At 39.6% G+C, this 20,839-nt stretch overlaps 1 protein-coding gene across 1 annotated transcript; it reads right to left on the bottom strand.

Annotated features, from left to right (window-relative positions):
* Window positions 1-17,974, bottom strand: fggy (FGGY carbohydrate kinase domain containing). Its single transcript, XM_085255051.1, has 16 exons — window positions 17,851-17,974; window positions 17,363-17,556; window positions 15,485-15,596; window positions 14,965-15,116; window positions 14,694-14,782; window positions 14,249-14,364; window positions 13,998-14,126; window positions 12,024-12,127; window positions 11,481-11,588; window positions 11,151-11,212; window positions 10,688-10,850; window positions 4,650-4,724; window positions 4,393-4,513; window positions 3,856-3,950; window positions 557-618; window positions 1-396 (listed from the first exon to the last, which is right to left on the bottom strand). The coding sequence occupies exons 2-16, from the start codon at window positions 17,543-17,545 to the stop codon at window positions 315-317; spliced, it is 1,653 nt and encodes a 550-aa protein (XP_085111177.1). The 5' UTR covers window positions 17,546-17,556; window positions 17,851-17,974; the 3' UTR covers window positions 1-314.
* Between the last annotated feature and the right edge of the window lie 2,865 nt (window positions 17,975-20,839).

Genomic DNA, 20,839 nt, shown 5'->3' with positions numbered 1-20,839 from the left:
TTCATTTGAAATATTTATTAGGAATGCATTAGAAGATAACACTCCATGATGTTTGACTTTAACTGCCACTTGTCCCATTCAGCCTGAATTTGAAACACATAGTTTTACACAGAGATCTGATGCCATATGTCATCTGATAAGTCCTGCATATATGACATAGTATCATATGAGAATGTTAAACCCCCATAATGGAATTAAAAAAACATTATTTATACTGAAAAAAGCAGCAAGGTTAAGACGTCTCGTTCTTGATTTGTCATCACTGTTGTGTCACAGAGAGCGAGCTTCATCTCAGGCACCTCCCACCAGCACTGTCATCTCTGGCTCATGAGGGCCTGGCACTCCCTCTGGTGGGCGAGCAGTCGCAGGAACACCTTGTACTTCCTCTCATAGAAGCTGAAAAAAAAGGAAGGAATAAAGAAAATCATGAGATAAATTTGATGCCTGCTGTATATTTCGGATTTCATTCCTAAAATATCCCATAACTATATCAATTATTAAACACAAAGAAGGCATCAGAGTCAAGCATTTCCTTTCCTGTTGCAGAATTCCTCACCTCTGGACTTCACTGTCAGGCTGGACGACTTTCCCCACTTTAGCCATTTTTTCCATGGCCTCCTGAAACACAAGACACACACATGAATTTCATTCAATAAATGATAGCACACTGATTCAGCTTCATGTCAGCCATGACCCAGTTATAGTAAAAGCAGCAGCCTGCTGCTGTGGCGGAGTTTATAATTAATGCAGTGCAGGGCCCCTCTGCTGTCTAAACCTACAAAATCCATGCAGCTGACTGTTTGCAGCTCGGAGGCTCAGACAACACAACTGCCTGCTGTGTCTATGTTCGTAATGGGTTGACAGGTGCATCCTCGTCCAAATAACAGCATCGTATTTTTAGTCTGTCTGGCTTTGAGGCTGCTCAGAGTTGTGGAGCTGAGACACAAAGAGATGATGAGTTGACCTGACACAAGATGAATCCATACCTGTCTGTAACAAAAGCCAGCACAGTGCATTGCTTATTATGTAGTTTGGTTCCACCTAGCAGATGCAGGCAGTGAGTCAGTGATTATGTATGACAAAACCTATGTCATGTTTGACCTCTGCTGTGTTTCCATGACACTACAGCATTTAATGATTACACTGCAAACTGCTGCAGACTGTAAACTGTAAACTAAACATTAAAATACCAAGTTGACCTAGATTAAAGAGACACGTATTTCGTTTTTAAGTACTGCTCAACTGCTCAAAACAGCTGCACAACACAGTCTTCTATGATGCTGACAAAAAAAAGATGTTGGCTTTTACAAAATAAACTGGGATATATGCAGTTTACATTTAAGTAGCAGGGGCAGTCTCTTTAAAAAATGCTATCCATATTGTATTTATAATGAAGTGGTTATCATTAACATCCCTTTAAAGCCAAGTTTCAGAAACATGGGATTACTTATATGTTCTTCAAATGCAACCACTTCATCAAACGTGTCCTCTTTGACTGAAATGTATTTATGTCAAGGTGTGTGCTGTGGCAGGCAGGATGTAGGAGCCAAACGGAGGACAAACTTAAAGCAGCAGCTTTTATTGCTGGGAATACTTTTCCATAGAAAGAAACTTCCCAAAAAACAAACCAAAACTTTGAACATATAAAATAGAAACTAAACTGGAAACTAGTAAATAAAAAACACAAACTAGGAAAAGAAACACAGGGACTGAGAACTAGAATTTCATCAGGAACACGAAGGGAGAAACACAGCACAGTGAGGTTACGATGCAACAAAGGGCAAAGGGAAACACAGGGCTTAAATGAGAGGGCAAGACAATGATGGGGAACAGGTGGGAACACAGGTGGTACAAATCAGATATAAGTCATGTCCAAATTCATGGGCTGCATCCTCCTGAGGACTCGGCCTTCGCGGTCTATGTGGGCCGGGTCCTCAGAAGGTCGGGTAGGCCGGAAGTAAACGGCTGTGAAATTGGACGGTCTAGCCTTCAGATTTGCGTCACCGCTGTCTCGGTGGAGTTTAATAAACTCAGCTGACTGCTCCTTGCTATCTGAAATATAACAGGACACTGGCGTAAATTCTCGACCATCTCACACTTCTGTTTAATCTGTTTTCTGTTTGACGTTTATTCAGCTGTGTGAAAACCACCCGGGGGATTAAAAAAGTTTTTTTTTTAATCTAATCTAATCTAATCTAATCTAATAACTTGAATCTCAGCCAAACCGATTTACTCACAAACAAATACAACACTGAAAAAAGCCAAACAATAACAATTTTAGGTTGTCTAAGTGACTTATATATTACGTTTAACCTGAGTAGCAAAAGTCCGCGGTGATCTGAAAATGATGTGCCGGGAGTTGTGCCGTTCTCTGCGGCTTCAGTGACCCTCGAGCTCCCGGCTAGCTATCGAGCTGGTGGGTAGCAGACGTCTCCGAAAACGTCGGAGCATTTTTGCAAATACGTGATATCTTGATAAACTGAGCAGATATTTGAAGTTTACACAGCTACATTCTGGTCTGAAAATATGTTAAAAGTTTATTTTGTGACCCAGAAAGATTAGTATGAGTAATTTAAAACTTAGTAGCGGCCGCCATTGTTGAAAACTGGAATTGGCTAAGCCACACTATGAATTCTGGGATATGGTGGGCCACGAAGGACACACCCGACCCATCCTTCAAATTCGGAGAAAAGGAAGACACATTTGTCGGCTGCATTCGGAGGAGTCTACGAATTTGGACAGCCTTCGTCGCGTCGCTGTGACATACTCGGCCTACAAATGTGTCCTCAGGAGGATGCAGCCCATGAATTTAGACTCCCCCATAGTGAGACAAAGGAAGAAAAGCAGAATACATTAACCAAGGACAGACTGTCAAAGCAAAAGTAAACAGGAAGCATAACACAGAAACGTGGACTTGATACTGAGACAGAGGAACATGAAACACAGAGACAAAAGTAACAAGACGTGGGACATAGGGAAGACATAAAGACAGAAAACTAAGACTAAATATACAACACACGGAGAACAGAATTAGACCAAGAACACAGAGGAGGCACAGAAACAGAACAGAAACCGAATAACCAGGAACTATAAATATAATACAAACGGAAATCCATAATTCAAAGAGTACAGCTTAAACCAAAAACACAAACAGTGCCGTGAAAATTTAATGTTATTAAATTATTTTAAAAAGCCAGTCACAGATTCTAATCCTTTTCTAACTCTGTTAAACAGAAAAACTGTTAAAATGAACAACTTACCCTACAATCGCTGAATGTATTTTGGGAAGCCAGCTCTTAAAGTCAAATTGCAGACTGGAGTAAAACACTATGCACCTCCATCTCTACTTGTGCAAAAGAGCAAATCCAAATTTCCACTGTGACAGCCGACAGTGTTTCAGTGGATTTCCACCGGGATACTTTTGTTATGTTATTGTGTTGGTATTGTGACATATCAGAAAAAACTTCCAGTTACGTACCATTCGTCAGGTGTTTATTTGACGAACGGTCATTTGGTACTAGCAACCCAAAGTGTGCCAAAAAATATCCCCCATACCTTTACACCATCAACACTAGACCGACCTGTTGATACAAGGCAGTTGGATTTATACTTTCATGTTCTTTATGAACTTTAATGTTACATCAGAACAGTTTCCTGCTCTTATCTGACAGAGTGGCACCCGGTGTGGTCTTCTGCTGCTGTAGCTCATCTGCTTCAATGTTTAACATGTTGCCCATTCAGAGATGCTCTTCTTCAGACCTTATATCTAACGAGTGCTTAATTACGTTTCAAAAGCATTTCCTGCCAAATCCCTCAGATGTTGTTTGACTCATGTGTATTGTAACTTCACTCTACCTGTATAGAGCTGTAGTGTCTTGATGCACATGCTCCCAGCACTGCTGCTCCCACTAGCACAGCTTCAGTTTGGTCTGGCAACACTACAGGCAATCCTGAGAATGAGATTGAAGACATGGAATGGGCTAAAGCTATCACAGAACTTATTTTACCTTTTCCTCTCTCCAGGTCTTCTCTGCCTGAATGTTCTTCAATGTCTTCATGTATCATATTCCTACTATATATTAATTATTTTTTGTTGTTGATTGTCTGTATTCTAAATTTACTTCAGTTACATGTAAGTCCATCCTAGGAGTAACTTCTTCTGTCTTGTTGTGCTGTGTTGTTAAAAAAAGACTTTGGGCGACTCTTTAAACTTCAAAGTTGGCCACTGGAAGCTGCACATAATTAAAATTTTCTTCTTAATCTTTATTTCGTGGTTAAGTTATTGAAATACTAATACAAACATTCTTTCTTACTCTCAATAAATTATAAATGTACATACTGTGCAACTGTGTTTCAAAATATACATATAACCATGTTATTGGTATTTACTACCTGTAGTATTAGCATGAATCTGTACAAACAGGTTGTTTTTGCTCAATCCACCACACAGGAAGAGGGTTCTGATTTCATGTCCTGCTTCTTTCATGGCCTCCAGAATATGAAGTGTACCGAGCTGAAACCAGAGGAGGACACACAACAGGAATAAAGTTACAAGAAAGCAAATACAACCTCCTTTGTACTTAAAGGTGCTAGGGTATCAGTCTGAGAGAGAGGAAGTCATTTGAAACACAAAACGCCATCAGACTCACAGCGAGGGCTTGCATGGTGGCCAGGTAGAGAAGGGCCAAGTCATCCAAGGTCTGGGACAAAGAGAGTCCAACTACCTGCAAAACAGTAATGACACAAAAATACCAGCAAGGGTGTGATCACCGTCTAAGATTTTGTGAAAGCAAGGCTGTCATCCAGTGTTTGGTGATTTATTAAAAACAGGTTTTCATATTCCATTCCTTGGCTTTCTGTTTCCTGGAATTTTAGATGTGGTTTGGCGCCAGTAATTACCAAAAAAACCAAAACAAAACATGGATAACCAAATATAATAAGTTAAACTCACAAATAAAAATAGTTTCTTTTTGATATGATTAGTGAGGGACCATAAGCTAAGTAAGCGAATAAGAGTAGCAAACTCAATTAATGGCATTTTATTGTGTAATGGGAAATTAATTTGATTTGAAGTCGAGGGGACAGGAAGAGAATAGAAAGGCTGCTGAGCACAAATGCATGAGTTAAATGTGAATTTCTGTCTATGTAGAGAGCAAAATATATGTTCATTGGTCATTGTTATATTATCTGAAACAAATCGTATAAAACTGCCAACTTGAACCTATTCAGTCCTGTGGGGAGTTCAACAAATAAGGTTAAGGCACAGGTTTGAACTGTCTTGCTGTGACTTACAAAATCAAATCAGTCATTAGGATCTTATCTCATTTGCTTTCCCTGTACCAAACCAGCACTCTAGAAAACACAATCTGTGGTTCTGCAAAGTTAAATAAGTTCAAGTTAAATTAACTATTTCCCCATGTGCTGAGTTTTAATGCTGATGGACCATATTTCAGGAGACACTTTGATATGTCAAAATAGGATAAACACAGTTTAATTGAACAGAATACAGCCACTGTTAACCTTATTAGGAGAAAAGGGGGTTTTCTGGTTGTAGCTAGTGAAAATAATTCTCTTCCACACCACAACTAAAATAAGTCAAATCTGTGGATGTGAAGTTTTTAAAAGAATAAATTTAAAAAAATTGTTTCATAATACAATCAACAGGTAAGTTCTGGTTCTTATTCTTTACTAATCAAGGTGATAAGAAATAACGTAAGTGGAATATGTATATTCAAAATCAGTGACTTCTTTGGCCAGGTGTATTTAATAATTTGTAAAATATATCGATATATATATATATATCGCTTTTTAAATTGTTTCAGTTATATTTATGGGATTGCAATGATAATAAATCTTTAACAAAGATATCAGAGATTGAAACAAACAAAATAGAAAAATAATCCCTTCCTCAAAAATGTCATGTGACAACCTAATTTGCACATGGAATGTTGACCTTGTCGGGAACTTGGCTGCATCACTAGAATCTTATATCAAACATTATGCTGTTTTATAATTCATAAGTAAACAAGAGACACTTCAAGTCAACCATTTTCAGTCAACACACCGGTTTGTTCGCAGCTATCAAACATTCGGCATCGACTACGACGAATTTAAACACATTTGGATCCTTCACAGAGTCATGTTAGTCAGCAAGGTACCAAAATGCCTGAGAGAGAAAAAAAAACACCAGTCAACAGAGAGCGATGACCCCAACACTCCTCAGTGTATTGAATTTGAAGAACTTTCAAAGAGGAGAGAAACTTTAGAGTTGGACATTCACCAGACCACCAGCCAGCGAGGCTAGCTGCCAGGCCACGCCGGGCACCACCAAGAATATTAAGAAAACAGAAGAAAATACAGTCAACTTGGTCATCAGATTGTAAGGTATTCATTAAATTAAATGGAACACCAGAGCAGGCAAAAGTTCTAGTCCTCAAAGAGATAAATATAACTGATAAATCAGAACGCAAAGCAGTGCTAAATATGATGGTATTTGTCCAAGTTGTACAACCAACTCAAATGTCTGACAGTTTTCATGTAACAACTCATATAGATATTCCAATTTAATAAACTGATTTTCAAAATGCTTTGTAAAATGGCGATTCCACTCCTCATTTCAAAATCCATTTCCCTTTCCTGTTCGCTCAGGGATGAACATTTAGATTAGCAACTTCATTTTAAAAATCCTGCTGCAATGCAAATTAGCCAAACCGTGGGATGCAAAGAGCTCTCTGATTGGTTGGACGGACACATCGCAAATTTTACATTGCAGCTGTACTAGCTAGCTACGTGTTTTGTAAGCTGCGGTGCTCTTCACAAATAAAGCTTGAAGCAGCTCAGACTGTTAGAACCAACACTGAGGCCTGTTACATTTATACAGTGTTAGAGCAATGGCTGCAACCTACAGCCTTTAAACTAGCGATTAAAATGCTGACAGTAAACTCGTCAGTCCAGATGTTACCACATTACTTTATGATACTTAGAGTTAAAGAAACTGAAACAGGCTGATTAAAATAACAGCTGTCAGTTCTCTCATTCCTTATATCAAGACTGGAGATCACATTACTGATTTCAGTTCATTTAATATGTGAGTGCACAGATTAATTCTCAACTGGACATAAACGATGATCAAAGGTTGTATATATGATGAATTCATCAAATCCCGGCCTCTAACACAGTGCGCTGAATCTTAGCTTTGAATGTCCAGTATATTCTAATCCATACAATTTAAGCATTCACTGCACCTACCTACAGTATCTACACCTGTGTGGCAAAGATACAGATAATGAAATGTAATTATTAATAAAATATACATGATGAAAAACAAAAGCTGAAATTGATTCAGTTTAGTACTTTTCTCTGTATGCTCTGTGCTTATAAAGGCCTTAAATTCTGTGATATACAGGGAGTGCAGAATTATTAGGCAAATGAGTATTTTGTCCACATCATCCTCTTCATGCATGTTGTCTTACTCCAAGCTGTATAGGCTCGAAAGCCTACTACCAATTAAGCATATTAGGTGATGTGCATCTCTGTAATGAGAAGGGGTGTGGTCTAATGACATCAACACCCTATATCAGGTGTGCATAATTATTAGGCAACGTCCTTTCCTTTGGCAAAATGGGTCAAAAGAAGGACTTGACAGGCTCAGAAAAGTCAAAAATAGTGAGATATCTTGCAGAGGGATGCAGCAGTCTCAAAATTGCAAAGCTTCTGAAGCGTGATCATCGAACAATCAAGCGTTTCATTCAAAATAGTCAACAGGGTCGCAAGAAGCGTGTGGAAAAACCAAGGCGCAAAATAACTGCCCATGAACTGAGAAAAGTCAAGCGTGCAGCTGCCAAGATGCCACTTGCCACCAGTTTGGCCATATTTCAGAGCTGCAACATCACTGGAGTGCCCAAAAGCACAAGGTGTGCAATACTCAGAGACATGGCCAAGGTAAGAAAGGCTGAAAGACGACCACCACTGAACAAGACACACAAGCTGAAACGTCAAGACTGGGCCAAGAAATATCTCAAGACTGGTTTTTCTAAGGTTTTATGGACTGATGAAATGAGAGTGAGTCTTGATGGGCCAGATGGATGGGCCCGTGGCTGGATTGGTAAAGGGCAGAGAGCTCCAGTCCGACTCAGACGCCAGCAAGGTGGAGGTGGAGTACTGGTTTGGGCTGGTGTCATCAAAGATGAGCTTGTGGGGCCTTTTCGGGTCGAGGATGGAGTCAAGCTCAACTCCCAGTCCTACTGCCAGTTTCTGGAAGACACCTTCTTCAAGCAGTGGTACAGGAAGAAGTCTGCATCCTTCAAGAAAAACATGATTTTCATGCAGGACAATGCTCCATCACACGCGTCCAAGTACTCCACAGCGTGGCTGGCAAGAAAGGGTATAAAAGAAGAAAAACTAATGACATGGCCTCCTTGTTCACCTGATCTGAACCCCATTGAGAACCTGTGGTCCATCATCAAATGTGAGATTTACAAGGAGGGAAAACAGTACACCTCTCTGAACAGTGTCTGGGAGGCTGTGGTTGCTGCTGCACGCAATGTTGATGGTGAACAGATCAAAACACTGACAGAATCCATGGATGGCAGGCTTTTGAGTGTCCTTGCAAAGAAAGGTGGCTATATTGGTCGCTGATTTGTTTTTGTTTTGTTTTTGAATGTCAGAAATGTATATTTGTGAATGTGGAGATGTTATATTGGTTTCACTGGTAAAAATAAATAATTGAAATGGGTATATATTTGTTTTTTGTTAAGTTGCCTAATAATTATGCACAGTAATAGTCACCTGCACACACAGATATCCCCCTAAAATAGCTAAAACTGAAAACAAACTAAAAACTACTTCCAAAAACATTCAGCTTTGATATTAATGAGTTTTTTGGGTTCATTGAGAACATGGTTGTTGTTCAATAATAAAATTATTCCTCAAAAATACAACTTGCCTAATAATTCTGCACTCCCTGTAAATTCACTGTTCTTTATGGTCTTATTCAATGGTAAAGCTCTTTAGAAACATTACTGATGGTTCTTAGGAAAAGCTAAATAACTTAATCTGAGCTTTCTTTAACAATACTTCCTGTATTAAGATGAGTCAACAGCTAACAAATATAAACTGCTATGTAAATTATTGTTTTTGGCAAGAAAATGTATTCTTTTCAATTGGATCAATGAAAACCACCAACAATAACTCAGTGGTATAAAGAAATCTTTAGAATCTTACCGATGGAAAGACTGAGTGCAAAACTAAGCGGTAATGACGATATCTTTTTGGAGGGGCAGCCCCACTCCAATGGCAGGATGGGTTTGTCAGGACAAATGTGTAAATGGGTGGTATACCCAATTATTTACCATAATGTATTAGTTTTCCTTTTACATGTCTCAGACTGCTTATTGTGTTGCTTCTTGTTTTTTGTTTTGGGATTTATTTTTTTTGTTGTTGTTGTGGTTGTTGTTTTTTTGTATCAAAAAATCAAAATAAAGAGATTAAAAAAAAAAAAAAAAAAAGATAAGTCAACAGCTTTGAGTTGGATAACAGGGACCAGTTCAAAAATAACTCACCTTAATTGGAAAATGTAACAAAAGTAACGTCTGACTAGGGCTGTGCGATATGACCAAAATCTCATATCCCGATATAAGAATTCTATCGTCCGATAACGATATAAATCCAAAAAATGTAACATTTTCTGTAAATTCTGTGAATCTCGGGCAGCTCGACTTGCAGGAAGTGTTTCCAGCTGCGCGTCATGTAGCTGGAGTCGAGTGTTTTAACAGATGCATGAAACTATACATTTTTAGACATAAGTTGTAACGGCCGCCGTTTTCTTTGTGAGTATTTATTACACAGCGTGCTGCAGGGAAAAGCCTGTTCTGACGTTTGAGTCTAAGGTTTACTTTTTAGCACCTGGCGGCTCTTTTTTACTTCTCATCCGTAAATACTCTGCATCTTTCACGTGATTCAGTTTATTTTGAAAAGTCTCAACAGGATCTTGAGCTTTATTGTGAAAGGTTTATGTGGAACATAAACAAGCGGACACGCGATGCTGTTACCGTCGTTGTTGCTAACCACAACGCATAAAAACAGGCGCTTGTCCATCCGTAGTGTGATTATATTAAATATAAGAGAAAGAAAGAACTTTAATAAATTAATATAGCCACTAAAGTGACCATCAAAACAATGAAAAAATATTGCCGTAAACAGTTTATTTTGCGACACCACGAAACAAACGATAGTGTAAAATGAAACGATAGACCTTTTTATATCGTCATCCGATATATATCGTTATATTGAACAGCCCTACGTCTGACTTTAATCATTTGCCCTCATTTTACAATGGAATTTATGTATTTGTTTTGATTAAACCTTTTAAATGTGTGACAAATGAAAAAAGTGCAAAAACAGGAAAGCAGCCAGTCAGAGCTGCGTATATGTTGCTGCTTCTAAAAGCCTCACACATATATGTGGAATCATTGTGGAATTCATTCATAATCATTCTGTAGAGCATGGATCTTTGAAACACAGACTTCCACGGGCATAAGAGAACATTAAGAAAAGATTAAGAAAACCCCAAGTGCACAAAAAGGAAGAAACATTCAAAGCAGGCATACCCTAACTTAAAATCTGATACTCACACATCCAACACAACGTCAGTCTACACATATCCTTCTTTTTAAGTCATAGCCTTTACCATGCCCTTCAAAGTTGGGTCAGCCAGGGGCGACCTGTTTCCATGAAAGTCCGGCCACACGTGAAGACTGGACCCTAGCAGATCGACAGCAGAGCAGGAGTTGGCCATCGAACTCAAATGGTTGTTCAAGTAGCTGTAGATATTCTCGCCAGCAAAAGGAAGCCTATAAAATTAAAAACACTGTTGCCAGGACACCTAAAATGATAGCTGATATTACCTATATTAATGCCATGGTGGTTGGCGAGCATGAAATCTATATTCAATCTTCAGCAAACGTGAAGTACCGTATATCAAAAAATTTAACTTCCTATTCCTCCAGAGAACAGTTGAGTTGCACTGAAAGCACATTACTGAGCTTCTAATCTCCCAAAAGCATACTTGACATTATTCTAGCCCAGCTGATGAGGATCACAGATGTGCAAAAGCATTGTTGGGAACTGCAGTATTAAAAGCATCAGCTGACCTCTGCTGAACCTGTTCCTGGAGCTGGGTATATGCAGTGTGACCTTTCACCATGTGGTCAATCTGAGGGAGGAAAGAGGCAATACATTTAAACTGAAAAGGATCACAAATGACTGGTGGCCACCTGGCTTCAACTAATAATGTCAAAGCTGAATCTATATACATCTTAAAGCATTAGCTCCTTTTGTCAAACCAGTAGTTCAAATGTGAAAGGTGAGGAAAAAATAAGTGGTTTTGTCTCCATGTTTTCTGTTAGTATTGAGCATGAAGAGGATCTGAAAAATAATTTAAATATGAATGAAAAAGATCAAGAAAATATGAGTAGACTGACCAGCCTTCCTGTCACACTCTGCCCTCCCTCGTTGAGCCACAGTCCAGGCACCATGGCAGATAGGTAGGGCCCCCACACTCCTGGCACAAACCGGGGCTGCTCACTGATCTGATGGCACAGGAAATCTTTTAGTTAGTTTTAGTTGGAGGTAGATATTTTATAAATTAAAAGAGAAACCGCCGGACTAACAGGATATGCGTGCCATTTGCTTCTCATCTCAGAGTTACTGCAGTTGGCCTGTGCAGACAGGATAATTTATGTCTATAAACAATTTTTAACAATGCTCACATAAGTATAAACAAGTAATACAGATAGAGTGGCTTTTAGAAAGATATCTTATCAGACTAGTTAAGACAGATTGTGCACCTAGGAAATGAAGGTGGTGAGTACACGATTAATCATCAGAAGACGTTTTTATTAGTCATCAGGAGATTTTCACAGGAACATATACACAATCACAAAGGCCACTGGGGAACAGTACAGTAGTAGACTAGCACGGTAATTTTACACCAATCAGGTGAACAGCAGCTGTGAACTACTGACCGCCATGTGACAAGTTGACGTTCCACAGATCAGCGCCATGCGTGCAGTGATCGGCAGACCCTCACAGGGCAAATGAAAACCTTTCACATCAGCACCGATCACACCTGGAAGGAGGAGGTTAATGTTGCTTTATTTAACACTCTTTATTTTATGCAGGGGAAAAAGATACATTGTAATAATTAAGTTGTTGGGTTTTTTTGCTGTCATCTAACACAAAGTGTCAAAGATGCTGCTAGAGCTTTAAATCCACATGAATGAAATTGTGCTCCAACCTCTTCATAGGATTCAGCAGTGACGCTAACTGCTGGAATAATGTTTATCAAGCTGGTTTGAGTTTAAGGTGGGAGGCCAGTCTCCATCACTGTGACATGAACAGAAACTAATGGTGCAGAGTGCTGTAACCTCTCACTGACGCAGCAATGTGTGATTGGCAGAGGTCACGGTTGAGGGTCAAAGGCAAGAGTTCACGACGAGTTCAGCTCACAGAACAGATCCAGATGGTGAGGATTTCTGATCCTGAGGAAGGTCTGCTGCTGCCCTGACACTGGTCAGAAATTCACTAACATCTCAGGCGGGTTTGTTATTCAGTTTATTTCCCATAATATTAAAGATGGGAACATCTAACACACGCTAGGCACCTAATCCTCATGTGGTAAACTATAGTTGTTGAAATATTATCACATCATCCATCTATTATCTCCCTTCTCACTTCCTTCTTCCAGCAAACTCATAAAACCAAAAAAGGTATTTTATTTATTTATTTATTTTTTGGTAACTAAGTACAGTCACAAGTTGTCGGCTGGTCAAGCAGGTTGTTTTCACTTTTCAGTGAGGATCACACTATCCTGATAATTAGCGCTTTAACTTGTGGCAGGTCATCCACTGATCAATAGGCATACATTTCACAAAGAAGTGCAAAAATGCTTCCCCTATCTCGAAGGCTGAGCCCAGCCACACCACAAAGGCAACTTGTGTTGATTTCTTTTATTTGCGAGCACTAGAGACAGGGTGAGGAGCTCAGACATCAGGAGAGAGCTTGAAATAGAGCCAATGCGCCTCCACGCCAAACATAAACAGCTTAGATGGTTTAAGCATCTGGTTAGGAAGCCTCCTCCTTGGAGATTCCTTTAAGAGGTTTTTCTGACATATGCAATTTGGAGGACAATCCAACGTAGACCCAAAAGCTCCTGGAGAGATTATATATCTGACGCGTCATGGGAATGCCCCGGGATCTCCTAGAAAGGACTGGAAAAGCCGTCGGGAGCACCCTGTTTAGCCTGCTGCTACTGTGACGTGGCTTTAAATAAGCAAAATATAATGGATGGATAAACTAGCATCTAATATAGAACTACCATCAAGCCCAAATTTACATTTGTCCATATACATATTACTATGATGTTTAAGTTGGTTTCCTAGTGTATTCATGCACCTACAAAAATAATGATTTAACTTAGCACATGCTTTGTTTTGGAGTTAAAGTTTAAACTTTGCACACAGGATACTGAAAAGCCACAGCCACAAGTGGAAATTATGAAATATTAAAGTCTATTTAGTAAATGTTTATATTAAACTTTGCTCCTTAAGGAATGAACTTCTTTTTTATTGTGACCCTGACACGTAGCATATCAAAATATCAACTTTGCAAATAAAATATCAACTTTGCATCACTGACATTTTATGCCTTCATTTTCCTTTCAGTACCTCTAAATAGGCATAACAACGCGACAGCATAGAGCAATTTTTACTCCTCCAGCATGTCTGCACCACTCCAGCACACCATTAAAAAACAGCTACACATCTCTGGTGTGTGATGACTTGGCTATGTGATTACCCTCCATGCTTTCACTATAGCTTTCATATGGAACAGCCTCAGTCACAGGCTGTGTGAAAGCGGCTGCAAACTGAGTAATCTCAGCTTATTCATGACAAGAAAATACTTTTGTTTTCAAGTAAGTGTGATTCGTCATCTGATACCTAAGCCTCCAGCATGGGCATCGATGAGAGAAGCCCCAACTGCAGTTCCTGGGTCCAAACCCAAATCTGCTGCTGCCTCCTGTGTAAGGCCCTCTCCCAGTGGACTTCCTGGAGGACACGTCACACTGCCTGGATGACAAAATTATTTAAAATTTTTAATTCTTAGAATTTAATAAAGGACACAAAAACTGTAAAAGATATAAGAAATAATCAGTCAAACTATCTGAATGTATAAAATGTCATTTTCTGGCCTATTTTGGAGAAGTTATTTTCCAGCAGGTCGTCCAGTCCAATGCTCGTCCAGAAGCTGGCTTCCCATCCTTCTGGAGGGCAGTAGGTCCACTTACACACCAGAGTACATAAAGACCTGTGCAACATTGGACAACATGCATCCACTTGCAAATACTGTAGGATAATAAACATGCTTTATTAACAGCACACATTAGATACAAGTATTTTGTGAAAACCAATGACTTTGTCCACACATTTTACAACGGATTAGGCAACTGCATCTTTTCTTTTTAACTGAGAACAGAAAGAAGACTATTGTTTTTAATGGGGCAGCCCACCAGCAAATATGTTTGAATTAATACAAGGGGTTTAGGCCTGCTAGTGGTGATCCTTTTCAAACCTACCTCCTTTTTTTATTAGACATACATAAGTGTGTAAGTCTCCGTAACATCATCGACAGCTCACCTCGTTAAAGAGCCGGATGCCTTCCAAGACAAGAAGTCTGGAAGATCAAAAAAGTGACTGGCTTTGTTCCAGCAGTTCTCCTTTAGATTCTGAATGAGTGAAAGACAGAGTGTGTGAGAATAAAAGCAACAACTGTATGACAAATATGCTAAGGCTAAAACAGTAATAAAAAACAAACAAAAAAAAGCCCACCAGGTATCTGCTGAACAGCCAGTACAAAGAGCAATAATAAAACATGCAGAGATCAGTGGTGACCTTGTTCACCTCTCACCTCTTTAAGCCAGAGCAGCTTAGGGGGTTGCATCTCTGGTGACATGACTCCCCCTACCCTGCTGAGGACCCTGTGGCCATTTTTTGTTATACGATCAGCCTGCTCTGTAGCACGATGGTCCATCCACATCACTACGTTCCTTTGGGGGTCACCTGGGAAAAGCAGTTCAGTAAGGGAGAAGGCAACAAACACCAGAGAGCTAATATTGGATATAATATTGTATCTGTTAAGACCTGATACATAAAACTGTTGTCATGGATAGATTTCATCTTGGAGTACAAATTCAGTATTTAGCCAAAGAATTTGGGTCATGCTTTTGTGTCTTGCTTAATAAGCAAAAACATGATTCAAATCCAGCTCCAGGCTTCTACTCTGCAGCCGACTATGACCTTGGACCTCACTGTGGAGGGGTGATTTTTTTCCCCCCTGAAGGATCAATGCTCAGCAAAAATGGGGCTTACATAACCAATGCTTACCAAGCATTCAGATCAGATCAAATGCAATAAAATAAATCGCTTACCTTCCTGACTGACGGGCACAGGCTGGAAGCTTTGGTCCAAAACCACTAGAGAGCAGGTGGCATCAAAGCCAATCCCCCTAATCTGGCTCTTCTCCACACCGTGAGTAACTTTCTGGAACAAATACACGCAGTTGTTTTTAAATTACATTTCCTCCGTGCATTTACTCATCCTGCAACCGTAAGAGGGCACGAATACATTTACCAACTTATGATGTCAATTTCTGCCTTTCATAAATAAACAGCTGTTCACACAGGATGTGTGCTTGAGATTCCCAACCAAGTGCACATTGAAACCTAGGGAGTACATTGGCAATACATAGAAAAGATTTTTCAGCACAACACGTTTACAACATGTAGTGAGTCTAATACAAGTTTATTCCTGAATATTCCTTGCCCATGAGGTTTTTGCCTTCCACTGAGGGGAAATTACCACTACTGATGATTTCAACCAGCATTTTTAACAGGTATTTTTTAAATTTTTTTTAGTACAGTTAAATTTACTCACATTTTTCTCATTACATAAACCTCTGTTAACTAAGGTAAAACATATTCTTTGCCTTAACCTAATGTGGATGAATCATGCTTCTCCCACAGGCACATTTGGAGCCAGGAAAAACCCTTTAATGTTAATTTTTTTGTCGCAGAGACCAGTCATCCACCACATATGCCAGCTGCCGAGTATATACCTCCCATAACTTAAGGCAGCTGTTGCCAAAGTGTGTGTGCTGCCATTAAGAGTAGAGCCTGACCAATACTAGATTTTGGGGGCCAACTTAGGGTGTAAAAAATGATCTGATACTAATATATGCCCTATATTCTTTAGACATACAGTAATGCTGTATTTACAGGGGAGTTCTAAATAAAAGGCAAATTGATTGGGTCCTGCATAACAACTTTTCAGCAATGTATTTCAAACAAACTAGTTTACAGTGTAACAACAACACACAGCTTAATTCTAGACCACTGGTTATAGTGTTTTGTGTATTGGAAACAATGGAGGTGCAACATCTTGAAGTAAAATGTCTTGATGCATGCGCAATCATTTAGGTAAGGAAATCCCAAAAATCATCTGGATGTAGCCTTTTCAGTGGGAGAAACGCTTGGTCACTCATCCCAGTGACTTTTTCAGTCTCAGCTGACTGCAGGTTTCCCCAACCTTATAAACAGTGCCTTTGCACAATGACTGAAAGCCATTCCTCAGTTCTTTGTGAATGGTCCTCATGGTCATGACACTTGGCATATTAATGATCAAGAAACTGAGCTCACAGCCCATTGTTCTTCAGTGGTGCTAGTTTAATTAATTATGCAAATGTACTGGTAGTAAGAAGCCTACTGCAACAGCTGAGTTTGAACTAGGAGGGAATTAAATGCAGAAAGTTAGCAGAAAAAGCACGAGTACAGTAGCTAGCTAAAGGTAACCAAAATGGTCAAAATAGTAAATATATTTTATATTTTACCTAAAATAGGTGCTGAATAAAAAGACGAAATAACTAGCTTAAAGTAATTATAGCAAAGTAAGCGAAACATTAGCATATGACAATACACAACGACTGAAAGACTTACCGAGAGTTAGCTAAAAATAACAAACGATGGCTGATGTAGTGAAGAAAATGCTGAAATAATTAGCAGAGAACAATGTAAGGGCGGTAGGAATATTAAATAATACGTTTTAGAAGAAATTTTTAAATAATTAAAACATATATATAATGAAGAAACTGCTTTTTTTTCTTTAGCTGCTAAAATACTATTAACATCCATGCTAAAAATTAGCTAAAATGAACACATGAGTCTGTGTTGGTGTATCTGTGCTCAGACTGCTGCTGTAGAGGGATGGATGTATATTTTTATAACACACACTGAGGCCATAAATCATCCCACCTTGACAACTGTGCAGCATTTCTCCCAGATCTCAGTGGAGGACTGGACATAGTGGTCAGACTCCGGCTCCCAAATGCCGATGGGCTCCTGTGCAGTGCTCTTCAGCAGGCCCTCCCTGGTCACTAGTGCAGCCCTCACACTGGCTGTGCCCACGTCCACTCCAACATAAAAAACCTCTGCCATGAGGAGATGACCTGAAAGTGGGGGAGGAGGTTTATTATTAACCAGGTTACATTACCAGTGTCGACTTTGAGCAGGTTATACAAATTCAAGAAAAACGCAATTATTAAGGCAACTTGCGTATTTTGCTTTTGAAAAATTTCTTCTTTTTAGCATCTTCACACACTCCTGCAGACGGTTGGAGGGCAGGAATGTGTGAAGTGCAGCAGCAGCTGGTAAAACAGAGTTTTCAGCAATAATAACAGACTAGTACTTATAAAGTACTTATTAATAAACAAATAGGACGCGAGTGCGTAATCTGAACTTACCCAGCGATTAAACAATTATTTTAGTCCGCAGAGCATTTGTGTTGATCGTTCAAGTTTGTGATCAGGGTACTTTCAGAGTTAAAGCATTGCTTTAACGCTGCTGGACTTCAGAGTCGGACGGAATGCGAAAGCGGACAAAAAGCTTATCGTATGCCAAGTTGTTCAGGCATTTTAGCTTCAGAAATCAGCTTATTCACTTTTTCATCATGCCATATTTTTATATATACATTTAAATATTTTTATATTTTACATTTATATCTTTTATTATCTGAAAAGTCCAAGTTTACCATTGAAAACATTTTGACTTTTTCAAAGTGTGCAGAAAATAACTGCAATGCCAGTTGTGGAGTGCTTGTTATCAGAATTACCTAAAACTAATTAAAAACTGAAATTATTTAAATAAAAACTAGAAAATCTAAACAATGAGCGGGGGGTGGGGGGGGACTGAAAGTAAACTGAATTAAAAGATTATAATTAAAAATGAAATAAAAATTAAAAAAAATAATTAGAAATAAAAATTATAATAAATCTGGTGGGGTGGACCAAAAGATCAGAACTACTGATTCCTACACAACATTTGTAATAAAGGACATTGGTGATTTCAGTTACTTTTATGATATATATAAACCACAACTGGCCACAACTGATTGTGTGCTTAGTGGATGCCTCAGGCAGCAGACCCCTGAGAAAGAAGAGGAGAAAGAACAGGAACCATCATTGAGGACAGCCCCCTGCACGGCATGTACCACCAAGAAATCAGGCCATCAGACTGCTGAACACGTCATAGACACCTCAGCTTCACTACTGGAACTTCAACATTATGCACTCCACACTGTATATAAATGCCACTTGTTTTGCACATATTCAACTCTGTATATTTTATATATTTTATTATTATTATTATTATTTTTTTTTTTTTACTATTTAATTTGTAAAAATGTGTATACACACACACACACACACACACACACACACGTAGGAAAATATTTAGTATACACATCCAGAAATGCATACACTATTATATATTGTACATATATTTATTAGTTTCAGGTTGGCCATTCTTGTATTTTGCTCGTTTGTGTTGTTGTGTTTGCACATCTCTGTTGCTTGTGGGGCTCGCACACAAGAATTTCACTCGCATGTGCTGTGCCAGTGTGCCTGCACATGTGATGTGACAATAAAAGTGATTTGATTTGATTTGATTTGAAATAGAAGAAGTGGCTGATATAGAGAAATCCTGCCAATGGCTTCACAAAGCTGGACTGAAAGACAACACAGGGGCACTAATCATGTCAGAAGAGGAACAAGCTATAAGCTCAAAATTGATAGAGGCTGAGGTCTACCACATCAGCTAAGACACGTGCCTACGTGCAGGCTGTGCAAAGATGCCCCTGAGACAACCCAGCACATAACAACAGGGTGCAAGCTGCCATTAGGGCAGATGTGGAAGTGTATGCCGACATAGTATACAGGAACATCTCTGGAAGTATGGTCTGGAAGTCCTGAGGTCAAAATGGGATAGGAGAAGGCCTTAGTGGTAGACGTAGCTATACCAACCAATAGGAACATCAGGAAGAAGGAACATGAGAAACTCGAGAAATACCAAGGGCTGAGAGAGTAGAGAAGATGTGGAGGGTGAAATCGGAGAGCTCAAAGCAGTGACTGGAAACTGGGCGACTGGCTCAAGCGGATCCCAGGAATGACATCTGAGATCTCTGTCCAGAAGAGCGCAGTTCTAGGAACACAGCAAAGATACTCCAGGGTACCCTCAAGCTCGAGGGAAGGACAAAGGGTGGGGAATTTTATATAGTCAAGTTTTTCATTCTAAATCCTACCTTGTCTATTTGTGTTATTAAAGGAGCTAAGCAGCTGTGTAAAGGAAGTGCCGCTGGATGTGACCCGTATGTTTGGGCAAGGAATAATCAGCAGAGATGGACTTCAGAGAAAAACCAAACAGCAGGACAGGAAGAAACAGATGGTCTCCAACAAACAGTGCATGGACAGTGTTTGAAATCTCATCTGTCTCTCTCACTGGCCAGTGTGCATGTGTGTGTGTGTGTCCCTCAAGTCCATGCCTGAAGGTAATCAAAACTTTGTTCTGTTGATACATCAACACATGCACATACACTCTCTCTGTGTGTTTTGCCCTAATAAAGGGGAGGAGAGGGGAGGGGTGTTTCCGTGAAAGCTGGATTGTCCCACCTCTGTACAACAAAAGCAGGGCCTGTTGAGAGACAGGCGGGACCAGCTCCTGATTAGAAAACTCCATGCAGTGGAAACAGCTGGCCCAGCCAGGGAGGAGGAAAGCACTGTTATCTAAAGGCGACCCCGTCAACCCAGTAGAGAGGAAAAGCTGACAGAGAAACAGGAAGCATGGCCAGGCCATAGCGATAGTTTGATTGGAAACACTGCACGGTGGGTCTTGACACAGGTATATGGACAGAGTGGCCCAGAACGTTACCGTGTGATAGAAAGAAAGAACGTTTCTAAAGCATTCTTCAGGGTATCATACTTTAGAATGGGTGTTGCGCAGCCTTCTGATGAAGACAACATGTCATCTGGAGAGTGTTGACCTCAGGCTGCCCTGGTTATCCCAGCCTGTCTGTCTGGGCTGTTAACTTATTTATAGTTGGCTCGAGGAGAACATGTTTAATAATACAATGGGGTAGACCAGACAGACTGGACAGCAGCTGTCATTAGCTGGCTTTGTGTCTACCTATGTGAATGAAAGAACACATATTCATACATACAGTGCGGGGTGGTTAAGACTGCAATGCCAAAGAATGCATTCATTATGTTTATTTTCCACTAAATGGTGCCACATTTTTAGGAAAATGCATTCATGAGTTAAGTGTGGGGGCTGCACCCATGCTTCTCTGCCAGTACCAAACAGCTGTGGACTTTTATTTGGTGTCGTTTATTAGATTGGATGATTTCGTCCGAAGAAACAATACATATTGACAATTTAACAGTTTATTCATTTAACAAA

Source organism: Mchenga conophoros, linkage group LG18 (assembly GCF_057382185.1).
Source record: "Mchenga conophoros isolate Kocher_MC1m ecotype Shallow Benthic linkage group LG18, M_conophoros_male_GT1.1, whole genome shotgun sequence".
In the NCBI taxonomy this organism is placed as follows: Eukaryota; Metazoa; Chordata; class Actinopteri; order Cichliformes; family Cichlidae; genus Mchenga; species Mchenga conophoros.
The sequence above is the reverse complement of the archived record's forward strand: the minus strand, read 5'-3'. Positions and strand labels throughout refer to the sequence as shown.

Coding starts and splice junctions, on each gene's coding strand:
- fggy (XM_085255051.1), bottom strand. CDS start 17,545: ATGGCAGAGGTTTTTTATGTTGGAGTGGACGTGGGCACAGCCAGTGTG. Junction 10,851..11,150: donor CAGGAACAGGTTCAGCAGAG/GTCAGCTGATGC, acceptor TTAATTTTATAG/GCTTCCTTTTGCTGGCGAGA. Junction 3,951..4,392: donor GATTCATGCTAATACTACAG/GTAGTAAATACC, acceptor TCTCATTCTCAG/GATTGCCTGTAGTGTTGCCA.